General features: G+C 38.0%; 1 protein-coding gene and 1 long non-coding RNA gene across 2 annotated transcripts in view; both read right to left on the reverse strand.

Moving 5' to 3' along the window:
• The window catches only part of LOC134352342 (uncharacterized), a 158209-nt gene extending 138223 nt beyond the window's left edge, over positions 1-19986 (reverse strand). Inside the window, exons 1-2 of the long non-coding RNA XR_010019381.1 lie at positions 19553-19986; positions 9232-9351 (exon numbers count right to left, since the gene is read on the reverse strand). This is a non-coding gene — a long non-coding RNA (uncharacterized LOC134352342). The remainder of the gene's footprint in view (positions 1-9231; positions 9352-19552) is intronic.
• Positions 19987-20826: 840 nt separating this feature from the next.
• cdkn1bb (cyclin dependent kinase inhibitor 1Bb) lies at positions 20827-24305 on the reverse strand. Its single transcript, XM_063057921.1, has 3 exons — positions 23617-24305; positions 23082-23222; positions 20827-21575 (listed from the first exon to the last, which is right to left on the reverse strand). The coding sequence occupies exons 1-2, from the start codon at positions 24095-24097 to the stop codon at positions 23092-23094; spliced, it is 612 nt and encodes a 203-aa protein (XP_062913991.1). The 5' UTR covers positions 24098-24305; the 3' UTR covers positions 20827-21575; positions 23082-23091.
• Between the last annotated feature and the right edge of the window lie 18 nt (positions 24306-24323).

Here is a 24323-nt window from a genome sequence, read left to right on the forward strand (position 1 = left end):
ATGTGGAGAAGTTATCATTGAACAGTAGTGCAAACAATGATAGAAAATCCCAATTTATAAAAACTATATTAACTTTGATTGCTTTCATGTACAATTATTGCACATTTTGTACTATTGTACCTGATCAGTTTCTAGTCTGTACAAACCAATGTATAAAATCTTTACTAGTATTTTGAATTACCCATTATTTTGGTCTAAAACACCTTTTGTTTTTAATTAGTCACTAACTAATTTATTTTGGAAAATGTACTTTGTGAATGAGCTTTCTTTAGTATTTACAGTGGACCATTGGTAAATCAGGGCAGCCACTTATTTAGGTCTTCTGTTTATATATAGTTTTCATTAAATTATATTGTATTTTTTCCTGAAAGTGCCTGAGAGGAAATGCAAGGTAGTATATGTTAATGCGTACAATGTATTCCAGTTAATTGGGCCATTAATTAATCGAGGCCACCACACTTTGGGGAACAAAAACTAATCGAGAAAATAACAGGATTCCCTTCATTTATTTGGGACACTATACCACTTAATTGGGACAGCAGACCAATACCAAACAGTTTCTAACTCGTGTCAGATGCATGCACTTTCATGGCCATTAGACACTACACTGTGCTTAGAGTGAACAGTTTTTAAGTAGCATCAGTTGCATGTGTTTGCATTCAAAAAGCAGTGATTTTTGTCACTGATAGCTGGCAAGAAATAAGCAGCAAGACAATTCAGAACCGTTTTGCTCACTGTGGTTTCAAGCATTCAAACTTGGAGATGCTAGAAATATCCATGAGTGAAAATGGAACTATAAAAAATTTGAAGGTGTTGACAATCATCTTGAATGTTACAATGAAAATAAAGATTTGGAGGACATAATCATTGAAAGGATTGTATGAAGATAGTTTAATATAAATCTGTGCTAATTTTGTTAATTTACAGTTCTTCAAAAGAACATGGCAGTATACACAGGATTAATTCCTCTGTTGATAACTATTAGGAACTAATAGTTTTATAATACTGTAGTAGTATTGATAGTGTTCTAATTTGTTCTGTTTTTTATTTAAATACATAATTGGTTACTCAATTAAAAGGTAGTTTGAATATTAACAACTTTTTAATAATTTTCAAGAAACCAGCTAATTAGAGCAGTGGCTTAATTGGACAAAAACATACTTGTCCTGGTGGGTCCTAATTAACCAGAAGAGACCGCATTTTAAAAATATATAATAAGCAGGAACCTCCTGAGAAGCAAGATCAGTTCCAGGTACAGGATCCTTGAGCCCATTCATTTGAATGATGATGTTGTTGCAAGGGAAAAAATGTTACATTTTAACATAATTTGTTTACTGTAATAAATTTAAGTATTTTGCGGTTTGTGTTTTACAACTATTTGGATAAAATTAACACTAAAATAAATTAGTCAGTTTGATAGATGGAAAGCAGGAAGGAAAACATTGCCAACTGAGAGTTTTCTCAGACATTTTAGCTGAATCTTGATCGACTAGATTAACTTGCATATAGCCCGAGCATTACAAAGGCCTCACTGAACAAAACAATGGCATTCACAGTCAGCATTGCATCCTTATTAATACAGATGAATAGTATGAAATAGTTGTGAGCAGAAAGTTGCACTTAAATGTGGGATAATAGTAGCTCAGTAGATATTTTGCTTCAAACATCAGTGTATCAATGTATAAATAGCAGAACTATTTATTCTTGGATGCTTTTTCACTTCATAAGAATTGCAAATCAGTTTCAATGGTCTGTATACCATATATTACATGATAGCACAGGAATAGGAGATTTACATTTTTTGGATAAATTCATGAAATAACAAAATTTATTAATTGAATATCCAAGTTTTAAACATTATTGCTGATTTTTCTGCATCTTGTGCTTTTGTAGTTTTAGTTCTAAACATCAATTTTGCTAGATGACATGCAAGAAAGTTACAATGTGAGTTGTGAAAAACAAGGCCCAATGATAATGATTGACCTTACTGAAGCCAAATAAAATATCAAATATAAATTCCAAAACTGAAACAGTATAAAATCCGATTGTAATATGAAATGTAAACAAAAGATAAAAATGAATACAAATTGGTGAATGCTTAAATCACCAGAGTAGTAATCTGAGAGCCTGACTAATAATCCAGGAAATTGAGTTCATATCTCACTATGCATACATTCTATTCATGACCATGAAACATGATGCTGTAAAATCTGACTCTTTGGATGAGAAAGTTGCCATCCTTGCTCATGTGGTTGATTCAGAAAAGGCCTATTAAGACTAATAACTACATCATATTTTTTGTTGAAACTGTTATAGAATTACACAAGAAAATGAGAGTACAAATAGGCGATCAGGCTCTTTAAAATTGCTGACCATTTAATCTGATCACAGCTGATCAATACTGGCTCCAATTTTTCTTCTGTTCCATTTCCCAATACCCCTCTATTCCTCAATTTGTCAAATATTTATTCACTTTGATCTGAAATACTTCTGATAATCCAGCTTCCACCATATACAGGGGCAAAGAATCCCAGAAATTCATCACCATCTCGAGAAGAAACTTAAACCATAAGACACAAGAGATAGACGCAGAATTAGGCCATTCAGCCCATGTCTGCTCTGCCATTTCATCACGGCTGATCCATTTTCCCTCTCAAACCTCATCCTCCTGCCTGCTCCTTGTAACCTTTCACACCCTGAAAATTCAAGAACCTATCAACCTCTGCCTTAAGAAAACCCAATGACATTACCTCCACAGCCACCTGTGGCAATGAATTCCACAGATTCATCAAGCTCTAGCTAAAGAAATCCCTCTTCATTCTAAATGTTGTCCTTCTATTCTGTTATTCTGAAGGTGTGCCCTCTGGTCTCAGACTCCCCCACTTTAGGAAACATTCTGTCCACACCCACTGTCTAAGCCTTTCAACATTCGATAGGTTTCAATGAGATCCCTCCTCATTCTTCTAAGTGCCAGCAAATACAGGCCCAAAACCATCAAATGATACAATAACCCTTTCATTCCCATAATAATCCTTGTGAAACTCCTCTGAACCCTCTCCAGTGTCAGTAGATCCTTTTTTAGATAAGGGGCCCAAACCTAGTCACCATACTCCAAGTGAGGCTTCACCGATGCCTTACAAAGCATCAGCATTACATCCAAACGTTTATATTCTAGTCCTTTCGAAATAAATGTTAACATTGCATTTGCCTTCCCCACCACCAACTCGACCTGTAAGTTAGTCTTTAAGGAATCCTGCTTGAGGACTCCCAAGTCCCATTGCACCTTGGATTTTTAAAATGTTCTGCCTGTTTATAAGATAGTCTAAGCTGTTGTTCCTTCTACCAAAGAGCATGACCATTCACTTCCCAACACTGGATTCCATTTGCCACTTCTTTGCCCATTCTCCTAATCTGTCTAATGTCTTTCTACAGCCTCCTTGCTTCTTTAACACTACCTGCCCCTCCACCTATGGCCATATTGTCTAAAATCTTGGCCACAAATCCACCAGTTCCATGATTCAAATCATTGACATATAACATAAAAAGACGAGGTCCCAACACTGACCTCTACAGAACACTACTAGTCATTGACAGCCAACCAAAAAGGCTCCCTTTATTCTCACTCTTTGCCTCATGCATATCAGCCAATACTCTATTCATTCTGGTATCTTTACTGTAATACCAAGGGCTCTTATCTTCTTCAGTAGCCTCATGTGCAACACCTTTTCAAAGGTCTTCTGAAAATCCAAAGACACAACATCTACTGATTCTCCTTTGTCTACCCTGCTTCTTATTTCATTAAAGAATGCCAACAGATTTGTCAGGCAAGATTTTCCCTTAAGGAACCCATACTGACTTTGGTCTATTTTGTCATGTGCCTCCAAGTACAGAGACCTCATCCTTCACAATCAACTTCAACATCTTTCCAACCACAAGAGGTCCTTTCTTCTGCCTTCCTTCCTTCTTGAAAAGTGGAGGGACATTTGCAATTTTCCAGTCCTCCAGAACCATGCCAGACTCTAGTGTTTCTTGAAAGATCATTATCAATGTCTCCACAATCTCCCCAGCTATCTCTTTCAGAATGCAGTGTTGTAGTCCATCTTGTCCAGGTGACGTTTCTCACCTTCAGACCTAGTAATAGCAATTACTGTACACTCACTTTTGCGCCATGACACTCTCAAACTTCTGGTGTTCTGCTATGCTAGTGGAATCAAAATACTTATTTAGTTCATCCAGCATTTCCTTGTCCTCCATTAAAACCTCTCCTGCATCATTTTCCAGCAGTACAATATCTACTCTTACCTCTCTTTTACTCTTTATACAGTACTGTGCAAAGGTCTTCGGCACATATATAGAACTAGGGTGCCGAAGACTTTTCCACAGTCCTGTATTTATCAATGTAGAGCAGAAAACTAGTTTGTAAATCTGGTGGGAGCAAAGAATGTTGGGTAAAAGTGAGGGTAGAGTGCCATGGCAGGGGTGTAGAACAGGGGCAGGGGATGGCACAGTTGCAGACACATCCAGCCCTGAGACACTAGGCAAGGTCAATTGATTCCAAACAATTGGTTTATTGATCATTACAGAATTTCTCTCTGGTGCTTCCTGTTCCCTCCCCTCTCCCTTTCCCCTTTTCCCAGCCATGATTCCCCACTCTCTGCCCCCTTCCCACGGTCAATCCACAATAGAAACCTATATCAGAATCAGGTTTATTATCACTCTCATATATCATGAAATTTGTTTTCCTTTGAAGTAGCAGTGCAGTGCAGTGCAATACATGAAATTATTAAAGTACTGTTCAAAAGTCTTGGGCAATATATATAGTGCATATAAAAAGTATTCACCACCCCCTTTGGAACATAAGAACATAAGAAATAGGAGGAGGAATAGGCCATCCGGGCCATCGAGCCTGCCCCGCCATTCAATAAGATCATGGCTGATCTGTCCGTAAACTCAGCTCCATCTACCTGCCTTTTCCCCATAACCCTTAATTCCCTTACTATGTAAAAATCTATTTAACTGTTTCTTAAATATATTTAGTGAAGAAGCCTCAAATGCTTCCCTGGGCAGAAAATTCCACAGATTCACCACTCTCTGGGAAAAACAGTTTCTCCTCATCTCCGTCCTAAATCTTCTCCCCTGAATCTTGAAGCAATGTCCCCTAGTTCTAGTCTCACCTACCAATGGAAATAACTTTCCTACTTCTATCTTATGTATCCCTTACAAAATTTTGTATTTTTCTATAAGATCCCCTCTCATTCTTCTGAATTCCAAGGAGTATCGTCCCAAGTGACTCAATCTCGCCTCAAAGGTTAACCCCTTCCTCTCTGGAATCAACCTGGTGAACCTCTTCTGCACTGCCTCCAAAGCCAGCATATCCTTCTTCAAGTATAGACACTAGAACTGCACACAGTACTCTAGGTGGAGCCTCACCAGTACCCTGTATAGTTGCAGCATGACCTCCCTGCTCTTGAATTCAATCCCTCTAGCAATGAAGGCCGACATTCTGTTTGCCTTCTTCATAACCTGTTGTACCTGCAAGCCAACTTTTTGCAATTCATGAACAAGTACAGTACTCCCAAGTCCTTCTGCACAACAGCATGCTGCAATCTTTCACCATTTAAATAATAATCTGCTCTTCTATTATTCCTTCCAAAGTGGATGATCTCACATTTACCAATGTTGTATTCTATATGCCGGACCTTGGCCCTCTCACTTAACCTATCTATAACCCTCTGCAGACTCTCCACATCCTCTGTACAATTTGCTTTTCCACTCAGTTTAGTGTCATCAGCAAATTTTGCTAAGCCACATTCAGTCCCCTCTTGCAAATTGACAATGTAAACGGTAAACGGCTGCGGGCCCAGCACTGACCCCTGCAGCACCCCACTCACCACCGACTGCCAACCAGAGAAACACCCATTTATACCAACTCTCTGCCTTCTATTGGTTAACCAATCCACTATCCATGCCAATACACTTCCTCCAACTCCATGCATCCATATCTTATTTATAAGTTCCTTGTGCAGCACCTTATCGAACGCCTTCTGGAAATCCAAGTATATGACATCCACCTGTTCCCCTCTATCCACTGCACTCATTATGTCCTCAAAGAACTCCAGTAAGTTTGTCAAACAGGACCTGCCCTTTATGAATCCATGCTGCGTCGGTCTAATGGAACCACTCCTCTCTAAATGTTTCGCTATTTCTTCCTTAATGACAGCTTCAAGCATTTTCCCAACTACAGATGTTAAGCTAACTGGCCTATAGTTGCCCGTCTTTTGCCTACATCTTTTTTTAAAAAGTGGCGTGATAGTTGCTGTCTTCCAATCCACCGGGACCTGCCCAGAGTCTAGAGAGTTTTGGTAAATGATTACCAACGCGTCTACTATAACCTCCACCAATTCTCTCAGCACCCTGGGATGCATCCCATCAGGACTAGTTTTCATATTTTATTGTTTTACAACATTGAATCACGGTGGATTTAATTTGGGTTTTTTTGACACAGATCGACATAAAAGACTCGATTGTGACAAAGTGAAAATGAAAACATATTTCTACAAATTGGTCTAAATTTATTACAATTATTAAACACGGAACAATTGATTGTATAATTACTCACCCCTTCAAGTCAGTATTTAGTAGATGTACCTTTGGCAGCAGTTACAGCCTTGAGTCTAGATAGGGCTCTATCAGCTTTACACATCTAGACACTGCAATTTATCCCCATTCTTCTTCACAAAACTGCTCGAGCTCTGTCAGTTTGCATGGGGATCATGACTGAACAACCCTTTTCAAGTCGTGCCACAAATTCATAATTGAATTGAGGTCTAGATCTGACTTGGCCACTCCAGGACATTAACTTTATTGTTTTTAAGCCATTCCTCTGTAGCTTTGGCTTTATGCTTGGGGTCATTGTCTTGCTGGAAAACTAATCTTCTCCCAAGCTGCAATTCTCTTGCAGACTGCATCAGGTTTTCCTCCAGGATTTCTGTGTATTTTGCTGCATTTATTTTACCCTCTACCTTTGCAAACTGTGCTTCACAAGAGGGACAGTGTGTTTTTGATGATATGTGGTGTTTGACTTACACTAAACACAGCGTTTAGTCTGCTGGCCAAAAAGCTCAATTTTGCTTTCCTTCTTCCAGCTGACTTCAGAGTCTCCCATGTCTTCTGGCAAATTCTAGCTGAGATTTCATGTGACCTTTTTTCAACAGTGGCTTTCTCTTTGCCATTCTCCCTTAAAGCACCCAGGCAACAGCTGTTGTAGGTGCATTCTCTCCCAAATCAGCCACTAAAGCTTGTAACCCCTCCAGAGATGCCATCGGTCTCTTGGTGGCCTCCCTCACTAGTCCTTTATTGTACCGTCACTCAGTTTTTGAGGGCGGCCTGTTCTAGGCAGATTTACAGCTGTGCCACATTCTTTCCATTTTTTGGTGATAGACTTAACTATACTCCAAGGGATATTCAGTGACTTGCAAATTTTCTTGTATCCATCTCCTGACTTGTGCTTTGGAATAACCTTTTAGCGGAATTACTTGGAGTGTTCTTTTCTCTTCGTGGTGTAGTTTTTACCGGGATACTGACTCCCTAGCAGTTGGACCTTCCAGATACTGTACAGGTGTATTTTTACTACAATCAATTGAAACACCTTGACTGCACACAGGTCTCAAAAAACACATCTCTTTTTAACTAATTATGTGACTTCTAAAACCAATTGGCTGCACCAGTGATGATTTGGTGTGTCATATAATAAAGGGGAGTGAATACTTATGCAATCAATTATTGTGTGTTTTATATGTGTAATTAATTTAGATCACTGTAGAGATCTGTTTTCACTTTGACATAAAAGAGTCTTTATCTGTTGATCAGTGTCAAAAAAGCCAAATTAAATCCACTGTGGTTCAATGTTGTAAAACAATAAAACATGAAAACTTCCAAGGAGGGGGTGAATACTTTGTATAGGCACTGCATATCTACTGAGAAAAGTGTATATAGCCTTGAGTCTGGATAGGTCATTGCTTATTGTGGAGAAATGGATCAGAACCAGGCCTAAGATCGACTCAACTTATCTTTTTATCATATCCTTCCTGCCCTGTCAGAAAACTGTATGTATTCTGTCAGCAATGAGTAGATCTTGCCCTCATCAATCTTTAGGATGGAATCAAATCAGCTCCTCTTTTTTACTTAATTGTAACCAAAGATTATAAAAACAGCAAGTGATAATAGTCCTGATGTCACACAGTGGTTCATTTGTCATAAAGACCTAGATTAGAAACCTTGATATGACATTTAGTTCAACATAAAACTATTTTGAGCTTCTTGTGAGTATTCATTGGCACGTATAAATTCTCTATCTTAAAGTTGTCATCTACAATATAGAGACAAGTTTTTCCAGCTTCTGTTTGAATATATTTTTTAAGTTGTATACAAAGAGAATAGCAATGTTTTCTCTGGCAACTATCAGTGTTGAGACCAGCAAAAGCTACAATGATTGTTTCTTCGTTTCCCCTCATTTTTATCTAGTTTTCGGTTAAAATAAATAAAGTAGTCCATTTAAGAACTACCATATGGCGCAGCACAGTAGCATAGTGGTTAGCACAATGCTTTACAGTACCAGTGATCCAGATTCATTTCCTGCCACTGGCCTTAAGGAGTTTGTACGTTCCCCCCACGAACACATAGGCTTCGTCCCACAGTTCAAAGACATACCAGTTGATAGGTTAATTAGTCATTGTAAATTGTCACATGATTAGGCTAGTATTAAATCAGGGGATTACTGGGTGATGCAGTTCGAAGGGCCAGAAGGACCTATTTCACACTGTATCTCAATAAAGTAAAAATAAAAATATAAAATACTTGACCTGGCAACAGCAATCATCTTAATTTTTCACATAACCTATAGATATATGAGGAATAATAAACACAAAATAATCTGCAGATGCTGTGATCAAAGCAACACTTACAGTACACTGGATGATCAAAGCAACACTTATAGTATGCTGGATGATCAAAGCAACACTATGAACATAGAATTCTCCAACTTCCAGTAATTCCCTCCCCCTCCCTTCCTCTATCCCTATTTCACCCTGCCCCCTCCCCCAGCTGCCTATCACCTCCCTCATGGTTCCGCCTCCTTCTTCTACTACCCATTGTTTTCCTTCCTATGATGTCAATGCTTCCGCTCCCCCAGCCCTTTGTCTTTCAAATTACTGGTCTTTCAACTGAACCTACAAGCATTTTTCAAATCCTTCCACCTCCTTCATTCTTCAGTCCTGACGAAGGGTTCCGGCCCGAAACGTTGACTCATTGTTTCCACTGATGCTGCCCGACCTGCTCAGTTCATCCAGCGTACTGTAAAATATATGAGGAACACATTAGCCTACTTTGAATATTAAAATATTTAAATGTGTTCAGCTACAACTACTGTGGACCACCAATTGCTCATGCACAATCCCATTTAGAATCATCCTCTGTGGCCATTCCCCAAACTAACTGTCAGCCAAATGTACGATGGCTCTGGACCTGTATTTGAAATCCACAACAGATTGTAAGACTTAGATAGAATGCACATAGAGAGGATGTTTCCAAAAATGGGGGAGTCTGGGGCCAGAGGGAATAGCCTCAGAATAAAAGAACATCCCTTTAGAACACAGATGAGGAGGAAATTTCTTCAACCAGAGAACACTGAATCTGAGGAAGTCATTGTGACAAATGTTACGGAGGCCAAGTCATTGGGTATATTTAGTGCAAAGGTTGATAGGTTCTAGATTAGAAAGGATGTCAAAGGTTATGGGGAGAAGGCAAGAGAATGGGGTTGAGAGAGATAATAAATCAGCTATGATCAAATGGTGGAGTAGATTTGATGGGCCAAAAGGGCTAATTCTGCTCCTATGTCTTATACTCTTATGGTCTTGTGGTCAAATGTAACCTAATAATTCACATCTCTCTTACAATTTTGCACTTTGTTTCACTTTGTGAGGAAAAATCAGAGTACGACTTACACGGTGAGCAGTGGGGCACTGAGGATTGCAGAAGAAAAGAGGGATCTGGCAATACAGATCCATAATTCCTTGAAAGTAGCATCATAGATAAATAGGGCCATAAAGAAAGCTCTGGCACATTGGCCTTCATAAATCAAAGTATTGAATAAGGAGTTGGGATGTTATGTTGAACTTGTACATTTGTGAGGCCTAATTTGAAGTATTCTGTGCAGTTTTCCATACAGGAAAGGTAACAATAAAATTGAAAGAGTGCAGAGAAAATTTACAAGGATATCTCCAAGACTTTAAGTTCTGAGTTATAGGGAAAGTTTGACTAGATTAGGATGCTATTCCCTAGAGCATTGAAGAATGAAGGGAGATTTGATAGAGGTATACAGAATTAAGAGGGATATAGATAGGATAAATGCAAGCAGGCTTTTTCCACTGAGGTTCGGTGAGACTAGAACCATAGGTCATGGGTTAAGGATGAAAGGTGAAGTGTTTATGGGGAGCTTCATCAGTCAGTGGGTGGTGAGAGTGTGGAAGGAAATGCCTGTGGGACTGGTGGATAAGGGTTTGATTTCAACATTTACAAGAAATTGGGATAGGTACAAGAATGGGAGGTATACGGAGGGCTATAGTCTGGATACAGGTCAATGGGATGGCAGATTAATAGTGTGGACTAGATGAATGAAATAACCTGTTTCCGTACTGTAGTGTTCTATAAATTCTATAGCTCCATAACTACATGGACCATGATTTTTGGCAGCTATAACTTGCTCACTGCATTCAAATGAAATATGAATTTGGCAGCATATGTTTCAGGTGAAGGATGCTGTCAAATTTGTACCTGCTTCAGACAAAATTGAATTTTCCGATTTATGAACTATGAGGTATAGTTCGGTACAATACAAGAAACATTGCTGTATCCTACCATACCAAGTGATGAAACTGTGTTGAATTGCATCTAGAACTTGAAGGATCATACCAGAACAGGAGTTCCCAGCCTTTTTTATGCAATGAACCACTACCATCAACCAAGTGGTCCATGGACTTCAGGTTGAGAACCCCTGCTCCAGAATATAGCAATCTTTAAAATATGTGTAAATTTAAATGTTATTATTTTTAAATATATCTGTTTTAAGATTGTTATAAGGTCTGCTGACCCAAGTATCCTTCTATTTTAAGAGTAACTGACCATAACTATATATTTACTGTATTATGACATGGTATCAACTTTTCAATTGAATCCCTGAAAATGTTTTAGTAGATGAATCTCAGGGCTGTATATGGTGACATACAGTATGCACTTTGATAATAAATTTACTTTGAATTTTAATATATTTTTTCCAGAAAACTGTTTAGAAATATCCATGAGAGGAATTCATAAATATTTTATTTCAAGACTTATTTTTGCTATCACTTTGCAGATACATGTAACATATATTTGGTAGTAAATGTATCCACTACACAAGGAAATCTGCAGATGCTGGAATTTCAAGCAACACACATAAAAATTGCTGGTGAACGCAGCAGGCCAGGCAGCATCTATAGGAAGAGGTACAGTCAACGTTTCGGGCCGAGACCCTTCGTCAGGACTAACTGAAAGAAGAGAAAGTAAGGGATTATACACTAGGTTGTTTTCTCTGCATGCCCAGTTAAAAGAGAGAAATCAAATCTATTGCTAATCTGCTACTGAACTATTGACGACAGTTGGAGTCATTAATTGTTGCATGATGTAAAGTGGTAATCCCAGCCAGACATACCCCAAAACATATTTTGCAAGTGTTAATGCATTTTGTTTGGGAAGATAGGGTAGTAGGACTGCTCTATTCAATTGTTTGAGAAAGCTTTCTGCTTTGTAAATGGAAATCAGCGTATTTATTTCTTTTATATTTCTGCCATTTTACTTGAAATTATTTTGGTAATCTTTTCATTACCTACCTCTCTTACTTTTACAAACACAAGAAAGTTTGCAGATGCTGGAAATCCTGCTGAAGGGTCACAGCCTGAAACAGTGACTGTTTACTCTTTTCCATAGATGCTGCCTGACCTGCTGAGTTTCTCCAGCATTTTGAGTGTGTCTCTTATTCTTATATCTGATTTCATTGGTATTTAATTATCCTATTTACCAGAGGCCTTATATGCTTTAAAGTCTCTGCTCACCCCTCCTTGTGTTTATTGCCCTTTGTTTTACTTTAATATGTCTCACTTTTGCATTATGGATGTTCAACAATATTTCCCTGACCATTTCCTATTTATCTATTATAAATCTTGAAACAATTACATTCCAATTAACTGTTTACAAATTATATCTTGTTCCTTTAAAATTTGCTTTTCTAAACCACAAAATACTGTACTAAGTATGAACGATGCATAAACATGGTGTAATTTGTGTCAAATCATTCAGTTCCCCAAGTATGATTCTATGTAGCCTTTATTTGAAAAATAATGACAAACAATGTAATTACCTGTGTAGTACCTACATCCTTATGTCATAAAACACAATATACACATTTTGAAAATGCTTCATAGGTAATCATGGACTCATATACAAAATACGCCCACAACAGATCATCAAAAGAGCTAGTCACTTAGTTATCTCACAAGATGATTTCCCATATTCTACAATTCTCTCTCTTCAGTACTTAGATGCTATTATCCAAAGTCTGTTAATGTTGGAGGAAGTGAATTATGTGCTTTCAAAAGTCAACCTTTATGATAGAATCACTAAGATATGAATGATTTACTACAGATAAATACTGAATAAAATTATTTTTGGGTAAACTCATGTTTTCTCACTGGGGAAGAGATAATTTTTAGTTAATATTACATTGATCACAATGATGTGAAATATAATCACAAAATAATAAGGTAAAACATAACTATTTGTTACTCCATATCATTTCAATAAATATTTGTATCATTTAATTGATAGTTTAGGTACATTTACACTGTAGCTTCTGGTCTAAAGAGCTGCATTTTGGGCTTCAGCCAAGCAAGCCTGTTTACACTGCTTGGCTCCTGCCTGGCTGAAACTTTAACCATCCTGTTTAGCCAAAAGTTCTGTAAATGCCTTAATGCACATAGGCACAGTGCTGTCTCCCAAATATTAGAAATAACAATTTTGCATTTAAATAGCTCAAAATGTAAATGTTGAGAAAGGGTAGGCCAATGAATGTCTGTCTCACACTTAAATTAATGGCAGATAAGTTTACAGTGGAGGGTCCAAAGGAACCAGGTCTGAAAGTGAGCCAGATTTAAACTCCATAGTGCATCAAGCCAAATACCACCACTTCCAGTTTAGTGACATTGTGAAACAGCAGGGGAATTCTACTGGCATTACAAGTGTCAGTGAAAGTTATCATCAGTCATTCCATTTAAGCAATGGGAATTTGCTGTGTCTCTGTGGAGTATGTGTTAAAAATGTATATTTTACTTGTTTGCCTTCTTGGATGAGTTTTACCTTCATTATTCCTGCAATAAAATCATAAAAATGAAGAGCAGAAATAGACCATTTGTCCTTTTAAACCTTTTTTAGCATTCCTTAGGATCATGGCAAAAATTCTACCTCAATTCCATTTTCCAGCGTATTGTCATACTCTTTGATTTCTCAATATCTAGAAATCTATCAATCACTGTTCTTAATGGACTCAATGACTGAACTTCAGCAGTCCTCCAATATTCCAATAATGATAGCAAACACCAATTACTCACAAACATAATAAATTTCTCTTTATCTGAATCTCATATGGAATACCTTTTTTTTGGAGACTATGACTTGGGTTCCAATTCCTCACCCAAGAGCAGCAGCATCCTTGTTAAGTGCTGCAGTAATTTTCTACTTCAGTGCAATCACCTTTCATTTATTTTTCATCCTCAGAGATACAAGCTAGATTTACTCAATTTTTCTTTATAAAGCAAACCACTATCCCTGGAATCAATGAGATGACTCTTTATTGTCCTTTATCTATGACAAACATATACTCTCTCAGCTGCAGAGAACTACACTATATAAAATATTTCAGGTGTGAACTCACCAAGGACATATCTTTGCAGTCAGGCATGTTCACTCCTATACTCAAATTCTCTTCTAACAAAGGTCAAAACCACTATTCTTTCTAATTGCTTTGTATATCTGTATGTTAGCTTTCAGTGACTTCTGTACAAGCACACCTAGGTTTCTGACACCATATGAAAAGTATTCCTTTTTTCTGCTTTATGCATCAAAATGAATGGCGTTACGTTTTCCCACACCATATTTCAATGTCATATTCTTACCCACTCATGGTTGTCTATATTCCCTGGAAGCCTCCTTACATCCTAAGGTTTTATGCACGTTCACCTGGTTTTGTATCATCAGCAAACTTGGAAATTTGGTCTTTGGACTTCCAACAAGCCAAATTGCTTATATTCATGCTGAATGGTTGGAGAATTTTGATGTAATGCTTGCTGTTGATGGAGAATATTGCCTCTCTCTTACAGCAGGTGATTCTGACCCTCGGGTCACAGGTCCTGATTAATCTCTAAACAGACTGTGGATTCAAGAAGAAGACAGCAATATATTCTTATGTTCTGATCTTTCATGATGGATTCAGCAAAGGGTTCTATGCAACACACAGATAAGACAGGGATTGGTCTACCCTGCCTGACTACAGAACTTGATGGTGAAATTATCTATTCCACCCAATCCCCATCGATTTAAACTGCACTACAGAAACCTGTGCAGAGCAGTTGCATCCAGTTCCTGAATCCTTCCCCAAAACTCATTTTGGAAAACATGCCCATCATGCGAAAGGCCTTACTTAAGTGAAGTTGACTAGGCATCCATTAGGCCCTCTGCCCTGAATGTGGGCAATGATATTCCTGAGCAGTGCAAGGCAATCACAGAATTTCCTGCCAGATACAGATCATGCTTGGTCCGAGAGGATCACCTGTTCTAGAGTAGACTTCACCCAGCTGGTGATGGCCTTGGGCAGGACCTTCAGAAGGGGACCTCCTATTCCTGAGGTCCTCCCTCTCCCCCTTCTGGTTATTGATGCTGCCAGCCTAAAGAATAGTGCAGTTCAGTGGTGGAGGCCAACTGAGTGATTGCACCTACATATCTCTATAAGATAGGGAGAGCAAGATGTATAAAGGAACAGTCTTTGTCCAAAACTAGGGGTTCCCAACCTGGGGTCCACAGACCCTTGGGTAATGGTAGGGCTCCATGGCATAAAGGAGGTTGGGAACGCCCCTGCCTAAACAAACGGCAATGATTGGTGAGGAGTAATCTTTACTTTTGTCTGCATTTCCTTAATGTTTTTGGTCCCGCATGAAAATCTGGGATAGAAATTCATAGACTTCTGATCTTCCATTCGTACCAATACGGTGTTTTTATATAAGCTATCGTGCATATAAGTATAAGATATACTGAAAAATCAAAAGCAGTGTTAAATAGTTGTACTGGTCAAAGTTAAAACGATGGAGCAAATTACGTGAGCTAGACTGTTTACTCAGATCGCTACTGAGAACTTTTCAAATACGCCCTCTGCAGCCGTATTCACTGTTCTTAATATCAACACAAGTTAACTGTTTAAGAAGCTTCAACAATTCCTACTTCATTGCCAGAAGAGTGCGTTGTAAATTTGCACATTCCGACTGCCGCTTTAGTTTCGTATCAACTGTAAAACAAGCATTTTTGTCTTTCGATTAAAAAAAAATCGAGTGCCCTGTTATGTAACATTTTCCCCCAGAAATTAGTGAACCAGAAATGAAAAATAACGCAAGGAACCCATTTTTAATTCTAAATATATTAATGCGCAACCGTCCACAGTTTCGTACAACAGATAGAAGGTCCAGAGTCCAGGGATGGTGTCCTTGCCATCATTCCTGAGTGAAATTTAATAATCATTTCCTTATAATCAAGCAGCTTGCTCCGAGCGGAATAGGTATCTGCAATGAACAAACCATCTACTATCAGAGTACCTCTAATACACTCTTGGAACGACAAAGTTATTTTCAATTAGACCACTTTCCTTCTTCATATGTTTCAATTCTGCCCAGTATTTTTGACGCAATTCTGTTGCGCAATTACTTCCCAGACAAAAGGGAAAACATATTTCCTTGTGAACTAACGGGGAAAGGGCACAGAAAATCCATCCACAAATATTTATTGTAGGAAAATATTGGTCGGAAATATAGCATTTCAGGTTCCTGAAACTGGTTCATTGTTACTTATTGTTACATCTTTTGAGGGAAAGGGCTAATATGATTTTTATTTGTAGAAAATCCGAATGTAGCTTCTTCAATCGTTGAACATTAACGTGCAAGTATTTGGGAAATGATTGTGGAACAGAAAGTCGTTCAATTTCGGAGAAAAACGCGAAAGTCACAGTAACTAGAAGACTTGAAAGAAACGCAATCATGAGCTCTCGATTCGAGACTTAAGTTACCGTTTTCTTTCCAAGGTATTCTTTCAAACCCCCGTTCATGAAATGAAATCCTGTTCATCTGGAACTATTCGTCAGGGAAGTACCTGATGGCACTAGTCATCGAAATAATAATCCACTGAAAAACGGCAATCAGATTGCTTATTCATCAACAGTTTCTGCCGCTGGCGTTGGTGAAGTGCAAAGCTCTGATGATTTCTCATTTGCCACTTGACAATGTGAAACTGATTAAATTTGTTTCCAATAGCCAAATATTTATCCATCGGCGCGTTATAACAACGAGAGATGCCGAAAGGCTCAATAACTTTTATGAATAGAGTACTGGATTATTTAAAAACAAAAATTGTCTTATCGATTAAAAAAGTGAAAATTTAGCAAAATATTTTCGTGAAATAATTGTTGTTTCCCAAAATGTACTGTTTTGTGAAACACTGTAATCTGTAACTGTCAATTAATAATATAATAATCCCGGTATTATAATTTCGTAAATATTTAAAATAGACGTGGCATCCGGTGTGGGATTCAGATGTGATTTATTTAAAGAAGAATGTTCAGTCTGATAACATTTTTAAAGAATTTGTGCGATTACCGTGACTTTACTAACATGAAGTATTTCTGCGTATATAATATAAAAGAGGATTCTGCTGGATTCAGTAACATGAATAATGATTAAGACTAACTCGCCAATGAACAAGTAAATCCTGCTAATAATGCAATTCTAAAACCAATTCAATATGTCCCATCAGATAGAGGATGCAATTATAATATTCAAAATTATTCTTGTATTATTATACAGTGGGGACGAAAATTATTATATTCATCATATTCTTAATCTGAAATATTTTTCAAAACGCCAAAATTTTCCCCAAGTAAAAGAATTGTTTTGGCATTGAAATAAAAATTGGACAAAGTCAGTAATTAATCTAATACCAATCTTATGGTGATGATATGATTTTGCATGGATTATTACTCAGTCACTAAAACTACAGGAAGAATACAATTTATAAAAAGTAGTTACGCATCTTACATATGGAGAAACTGTAGTAAAAATGGCTCACTTTTACCTCTACATGGATTAAAAAATATTTTTACCCTGTTCAACTAATTAATTATATAAATTTGGAAAGACATGGTACAAAACAATTTTGAAGTGTGTGAGGCTTGTTGATTGAGCTCTCATAATAGATTAGTCTCTACCTGAATCGTTTCGTTACTTGAAGAAATTTCTCCCAGCCCCGCTCTTCATTCGGTTTGCTATGCTTCAGTAGTTATTTAAAAAGTGAACCTACCTCCTCACTCAACAACGCACGAATGTTCAGATTGAAGGTGTAGTACCAGAAAGATGAGAACTGTATTATGTGCGTAAACCTGACTTCTATTATTTGTATATCATTCCAATTTTTTAAAAAAACGTTGTTTTTGTCACTTGATATTAAAACGTAGAATTACTTGTTTAGAAATGTTAACAAATATTGACGCAGTCATTTTATGTAGGCACAAACTGTGGGTCATTGTTAAAACGTATTGTTTACTCATAGGAATATATAAAAGACCACGAAAATATTATGCACAGGAAACGATTTCTAGTCTCTCAACGTCATGTTTTAAATCTTAATTTAACTGGAAAAGTTTACGTGCTTCATTATTCGTCTTTCCAACTCACTATTCAATAATTTTACAGGCATCGTAGTACCTTACTATTTTTCCTTACTCCACGAAGACCTGACATTCATTTTCAACATTTATTATCCATCATGTGCAACCAGCTCCAACAGTTATCAATTCCCCCTATTTTTGTCTTTCGTGTAGATTATAGTGTTCATCCCTTGACTAACAAAATCACCATTGTTTTTACACTTTATATGCAACCTTGATATACCCACCCTGCCCTCGCACTCTTCACTACTCACGAAGATTTCCTGAAATGTCTTCCTTAACGACCGTGTATCCGTTTAGATTCTATAATTCACATCTTGCCAATAATTTACTCAATAGTTCAACTACCTTCTAAATTACATTCAATTCTTCTACGTCGTTGAAGAACGGCAGTGGATTTTGATAAAATATCTCTTCTATTGTGTGCAGACTAACCTTTGCAGGAAAATTTCCATCGAAGGATATGTAAACTAAAATCGGATTTTAAACATCTACTGAAAAATAGTAGATTCCTCACTTGACTTCTTAATATCAAAATATGATGAGAGGCAGCTTTTATATACGCTCTGTCCATAGTTTTAAAGCATATTAGTAGCAGATGGGGAGAAATAGTATTGAGTATTTTACCGGGGGCTGATGATCTGATGCCAATCCAAATGGTATATTATATAATTGAGTCAATGTGCTATTTTGTAATAAATTAACAGCGACAGGTAAAAATTAGATCAGAATCGACATAATTTAATGATTAAGACACAATCTGCTTTATTGTCGCAAGCTACCTTTATGAAAAATACACTATACTTTTTTCCCCTAAGACGTGCCTTTCAACAACATTCAGAATGGTCATCACTAGATATTTACCTGGAATTAGATTGATTTAGAAATCTGTAAAAATATGCTGTAATGACATGCTTACACTTTTCCAAATAATTAGACAGATCTTTTACAAACCTTTTTTTCTATGAATTGTCAGATCTGTGTTGCTTGCTGATAGGAAGAGAGAGCACTCGCAGTAAAAAGACATACATATGTGCTGGAAAGAATGTCATTTTAATGTGCGCAAAATGCAACATACTATCGTGTAACGAGACCTTATGAAAATAATCACGCGAGTCAGGTTAATTAAAACTGCTTAAAAGGGGTGAAGTTAAAAGTACCCCAACACGGCTTATACAACATTTTCCATATTTCAAAATTATGTTGTTTATGGGGAAATCAGCCCTCTTAAAATATGTACATTATAACTTTTTTTCAAAAACTTAATTGCTGAGGCCTACATTGGAGGTTTTAAATAGATGACATATAACATAAGGTCATCATCAGTTCGAGGTACCGTGCTTGTCGCCAGTTGAACACAGCTCCTTTAAGTTACCTTGGTAGATATTACAATTTCCCCCCTCTGATTTGTTAAGTTCAACCGACCTTTTTCACATTGATTTTCCTTTGCTTTTCTACCTTCTAAAATGACAGCAAACTACTTACCAGCGTCCCTGTTTCTAAGTGACATCGAGGAGAAGTGACCGGTCGTCAGATTGTTTAAATATTAGCAATTCGCTTAAAGTCAATGGCAGCAGGAGAAGTATGAAGGAGTTTAAGGGGTGCAGAGCTGGTGTAACCTGTCGCACTGCAACATCACTAAAAGATTCGGTCCATGCTGCACTCGCGAAAAATATATTTTATTCCCACTTCGTCATTTGAAACACTTCTCTTTAAAACGCTTCACTTTTAAAACATTTGCAACCGGATCCATCCGACTACACTGACAGGAGTAATTGTGCGTTCATCAGTTTCTAACATCGAGCTGTCGACTAATACAATGTACCATTTCGGTCTAACCGTTGCGAAAAAAAACATTGGAAAATATAGCTTCCTAAATTTTTGGCGCAGTTTTAAAAGAAAGGACTTTGGAAAACGGTTATTGTCGTTTTAAATATGAATTCAAAAACTTGGGCAAGCTTGCGTGCGCGCGCGCGCTTGAGAGCGGCATACGTGAGATTGACATATTTTCCTCCAATAGACCTCGGCCTTTTCCAACCGTTCCGCTCGTCTTTCGGGACATTGACCAATGAGACGGTCGGTTAGGGGCAGAGCTCCAGGTTGAAATGAAAGCGCGGATGGCGCTGCTGCGGCGCGCGCTGACGTCCGTCCAGCTCGCTCTTTCATTGGTCCATTACCGTGGCGTGCTTTTTCTTCTCGAGCTGCTGAGCTGTCAATCATGGACGCGCGCCCACTGCTCGAACCCACTTTAACACTGATTATCGCCACTTTTGCGGGTTCTTTTTGCTTTTGTTTCCCAGTTTATGATGCTTTTTATATTATTAAAATCCTACGTTTTTAAAGATCCCTTTATTGATCATTCTTTAAACTGTTCAAAAACATGAAGCTTGTTATGCGGGGGGAGGGGGGGGTTAACTACTGTCAGGCAAAGTGTTGTCAACACCACCCCACCTACTTTCTACAAAAACACACTCATGATAGACATGCGTTTTCCTTCCCAAAAACTTTTAAGCGTCAGAAGTAATCGCTTCAGGGTGGAAAGAGGTAGGATAATCATTATATGAAAGGGTCGAGGTGTTTATAGTCTATCACCCAGCAGAGTTCACGTTGACAAAAAGCTGGAACTTTATTTAATTATTGAATGAATTAAATAGTTAAATCATTCTACAGCCCAAGCGACTTTCCTGATCAAAGTTGAGGCAGTAATCAAGACTCTACAAACTTGCAATATATGAAACAGCAGCACCCGCTCCATTAGTGAATTATGCACGTAAACATTTTGTACATTTATCTTTATTTTCATTTCATGATGCTAAACAAAAGTCAGCATCTCTTCACACGTTACAAAACAAAAATGAGAAATATAACCAATATTACGGCAGAGTACAAGTCTGGCTCAGGACGCTTTCTCTGTTCAAGCATAGCCTTATATTATGACAGGCAAAAATGGAAAAGGAAAATCTACATTAAAGCATTTACAAATGCACACGGGAAAATGCCACTTTGGCTTAACGGAAAATTATCTTCTAGAATCAAAAAAAAAACATCAATTCTTTATAACATAAATAAGTTAGTATAATTTCTCAGTGTCTTTACAAAGTTATGTACACAGGTACATTAGATTTTTTTATTTTTTAAACATACAATACACAGGTATTGTAACTTGGCAGTTTCAAAACTGTACTGGAAAACTACATTTCTGCTATTCAAGTCATATTTTCTAAACTCTGAACAAGTTTCCATCCTCCTCCCCTTCCCCCCACCAAACTGGTTTATGTGCTACAAAAAACAACCCTATATACACAGGTAGTAAAATCAGCCAAGTGATAAGGAAGAACCTAATTGCACAGCGCTATATCCACTCTAAAATGGGCGGTTTAGTGTTCACTTGAGTTCAGTGCTCGGGCTCTCCTCACCGGGAGAAGGAACGATATGTGTCTCTCGCGGAGGTTATCCTCCCTTCAGCAAGCACTGCCATAGATGAACAAGAAAAAGAGGACCTTGGTATCTGAAAAGAAAATAGATATAGATTAAAACGCCGCATTTTAAATCGTTTTAATTACTTAGATCCTATTTGGCACAGCCACGCTGTTCACTTCAAGCCAGTCACATCGGGTGCAGCTGGCAAAAAAAAAGCAACTGGTGACCGAAGCGAGCAATATCGCCAGCAGTATTAAACCACTGTACTCTCACTAATCATCAGGATACTGTAATAATCCCTAACGATGCGTTTCCCCTTCAGATTTAATATATCTTTGTCTTTGTTACATGTTGCCCTGCTTTCAATTGTTTTAGTTCGGGCAGCAACACAAACGTTTACTGTAAAACACACGAAATCACGTCAAAATGGGGAGTTGTAACATCTCAATAGATTAATAAGTATTATTGAATTAGTAAAAATAGTTGGCATTATAACGATCTGAGGTATTTTACAAACAAATTGATTTGCTGCCTTATTGTAGAACCGTTGGGAGAGGAAAGGTGCAGCGTTTGGTAGAATCTACCTGCGCCAATGACTGCTATTTAAGAATTTGGATCTTCAATCAATCAGTTAAAATACCCAACAGTATTTGACTCGAAAGTAATTGCGAATATGTCAGCATCTGTAACTGTTTAAGACAATTGTTTAAACGCGTTTACATATCAAGTGAATGAAATGTTGTTTACTACTATCTGGAACGGATTGGAAACAAAAGGGTCTGCAACATTTGACGACAATGTGGATTACATTTTCAACGCCAGTTTAACAATAGTTGCAGATGAACACTGAATGCGGGTACTTTTTTGTCCGGTAAAACTAGCATCAAGTCAGTTTGTTGTGGCTAGCACTTACTCCCTTGCCTCAAATCACACATCCCTCTACCCACATCTACCCCATCCACCACTTTTTTGTATTGTCTAAAGTGCAGCATTATAACGTGGTACCCAAAGCAGAAATCTCAGAAAGGAATGCAAAAGGTATTGAGTAACACATTTAAGTTATTTCGGTTATTATACTTTTTCCGGTAGCTTGCCCAAGGTGTTATTTTATGGCTGATGAGATAAGGAATATCACGCTCTTCTGGACAAGATTTAAAGGTGTTTGTTCTCAAAGTGGAAGTTGGGCTTACAAATTTCCCCGAGGTGCCATGCCCCTATCAGTACACTAGATTTTGTGTCAACCCTCAGTACCTCTGTTATGACAACAATTGGGCAACAAACTGAACATTAATAGGCAGGAAAGCAATTTATATCACCTCGACGTTCCCATACACATGTAACAGGCGGGTGTGCATTGTTTTTTTTTTGAAAACCAGCTGGAAATAATCACCTGTGCATACGTGTCGTTTTCGAACTAAAGAAACACCAGTGACATTGCAATGCAGTGTAATTTCAAATCCCCAAACCCGCGTCAATTAGGATTGGTCAATACAAGATGCTCTTACAACTTCTCACTATACTACACCGTAAACTTAATACTTTTAAAGGTATGCGAGAAGTCGCTGGTAAAATAAAAGGCAGTGAAAAAAACCACCTTGTGACTTTTATGTTTGATGTCCACGAGAAATCGTCTTTTTCGGCGTCTTCTCTAATGCACCCACACTGGGAGTATTTGCTGACCAGTCTGTCTCTGTCTTCGTATTCGTATTGAATCTTTTTGCGTCTGGAATACCATCTACAATTATTTTTAAAAAAGAATGTTAAAAATTGAAAACCTGAAGTCAGGATGTCAATAAATTTCGAGGTCATTTCTGTTCTGACTTGCCCATGATTGTTGGCAGTAGTCAACCACAAACAATTATTGGAGCAAATAAAAAATATTTGCTTCGCCTTTCTTCAAAAAAGGCCCTGAAATTGCAGCATCTCCCCCACCCCACCCCCCAAAAAAAGTAGAGGAATTCGAGATTAACCTTGGACAAACCAAGATCTACAGGATTTCAAAGCAGGTCTTCGAGAAATACAAGAAAATCACTGGTTGGATGATTTTTGTACGTCTATTAAAAGGTCAGAAAAGATCCGTTTGAAAATGGATCCTGTGGCTTCTAACAGAATACATCTTTGTCACTTACCGACTGACGCAGCTCGTTTTCGGGGACTACTGCACTGCTCTTTTGAGTCTGTTAGGTGTTCAGTTGTCTCTTTAACCGGGTCCTTTTGCTCTGGGTTCGCTAAGTGTGTGTCCCCTGAATTTCCCTGAACCAGAGTTCCTATGTAAACTATCGTAGGGTTCCCGTTCATATCAACATTACAATCCGCTGATGACACTTGCTCCCTGAGAGGACGACTGTAAAAATCAGGCACATCCTCACTATCCACGGCTTCCCATTTGTAATTGCCATCCAGCGGTTTGTCCCTCTCGAAGTCGTAATTCCACCTCTCTCTATCCTGGTTGTGAATCTCCCTCCGCTGCTTCTGAAAATCCCGGTTTAACAAGTCGTGGTCTACGGGACCGAAGAGGTTTCTGCAGGCAGAAGATTTCGGGTGCCCTGTTAGTTGAGCTGCCATTATCTCCAGCGAAGGACTACTGTTAGAAATGCGTACGTTTGACATTTTTTTTTCCTTCGTACCCCGCTCGTTGCAAACCGTCCAGAGCCCAGCAAGCAGTAAAAATGCAAAACTGCACGATTCAGCAATGTCGTGCAATTCTTTCGAATGCTGCAAAGCACAGTACCAAAACAAAAACGCCAACAACAACCGTTTACAACGTATCTCGTCAAAACTGACTCTAGTAAGGCGGAAAAAAACTGGCTTTTTTTCAGTTACCCAATATGGCGAA

Source organism: Mobula hypostoma, chromosome 9 (assembly GCF_963921235.1).
Source record: "Mobula hypostoma chromosome 9, sMobHyp1.1, whole genome shotgun sequence".
Taxonomy (NCBI): domain Eukaryota; kingdom Metazoa; phylum Chordata; class Chondrichthyes; order Myliobatiformes; family Myliobatidae; genus Mobula; species Mobula hypostoma.

Coding starts and splice junctions, on each gene's coding strand:
- cdkn1bb (XM_063057921.1), bottom strand. CDS start 24,097: ATGTCAAACGTACGCATTTCTAACAGTAGTCCTTCGCTGGAGATAATG. Junction 23,223..23,616: donor AAAACGAGCTGCGTCAGTCG/GTAAGTGACAAA, acceptor AAATAATTGTAG/ATGGTATTCCAGACGCAAAA.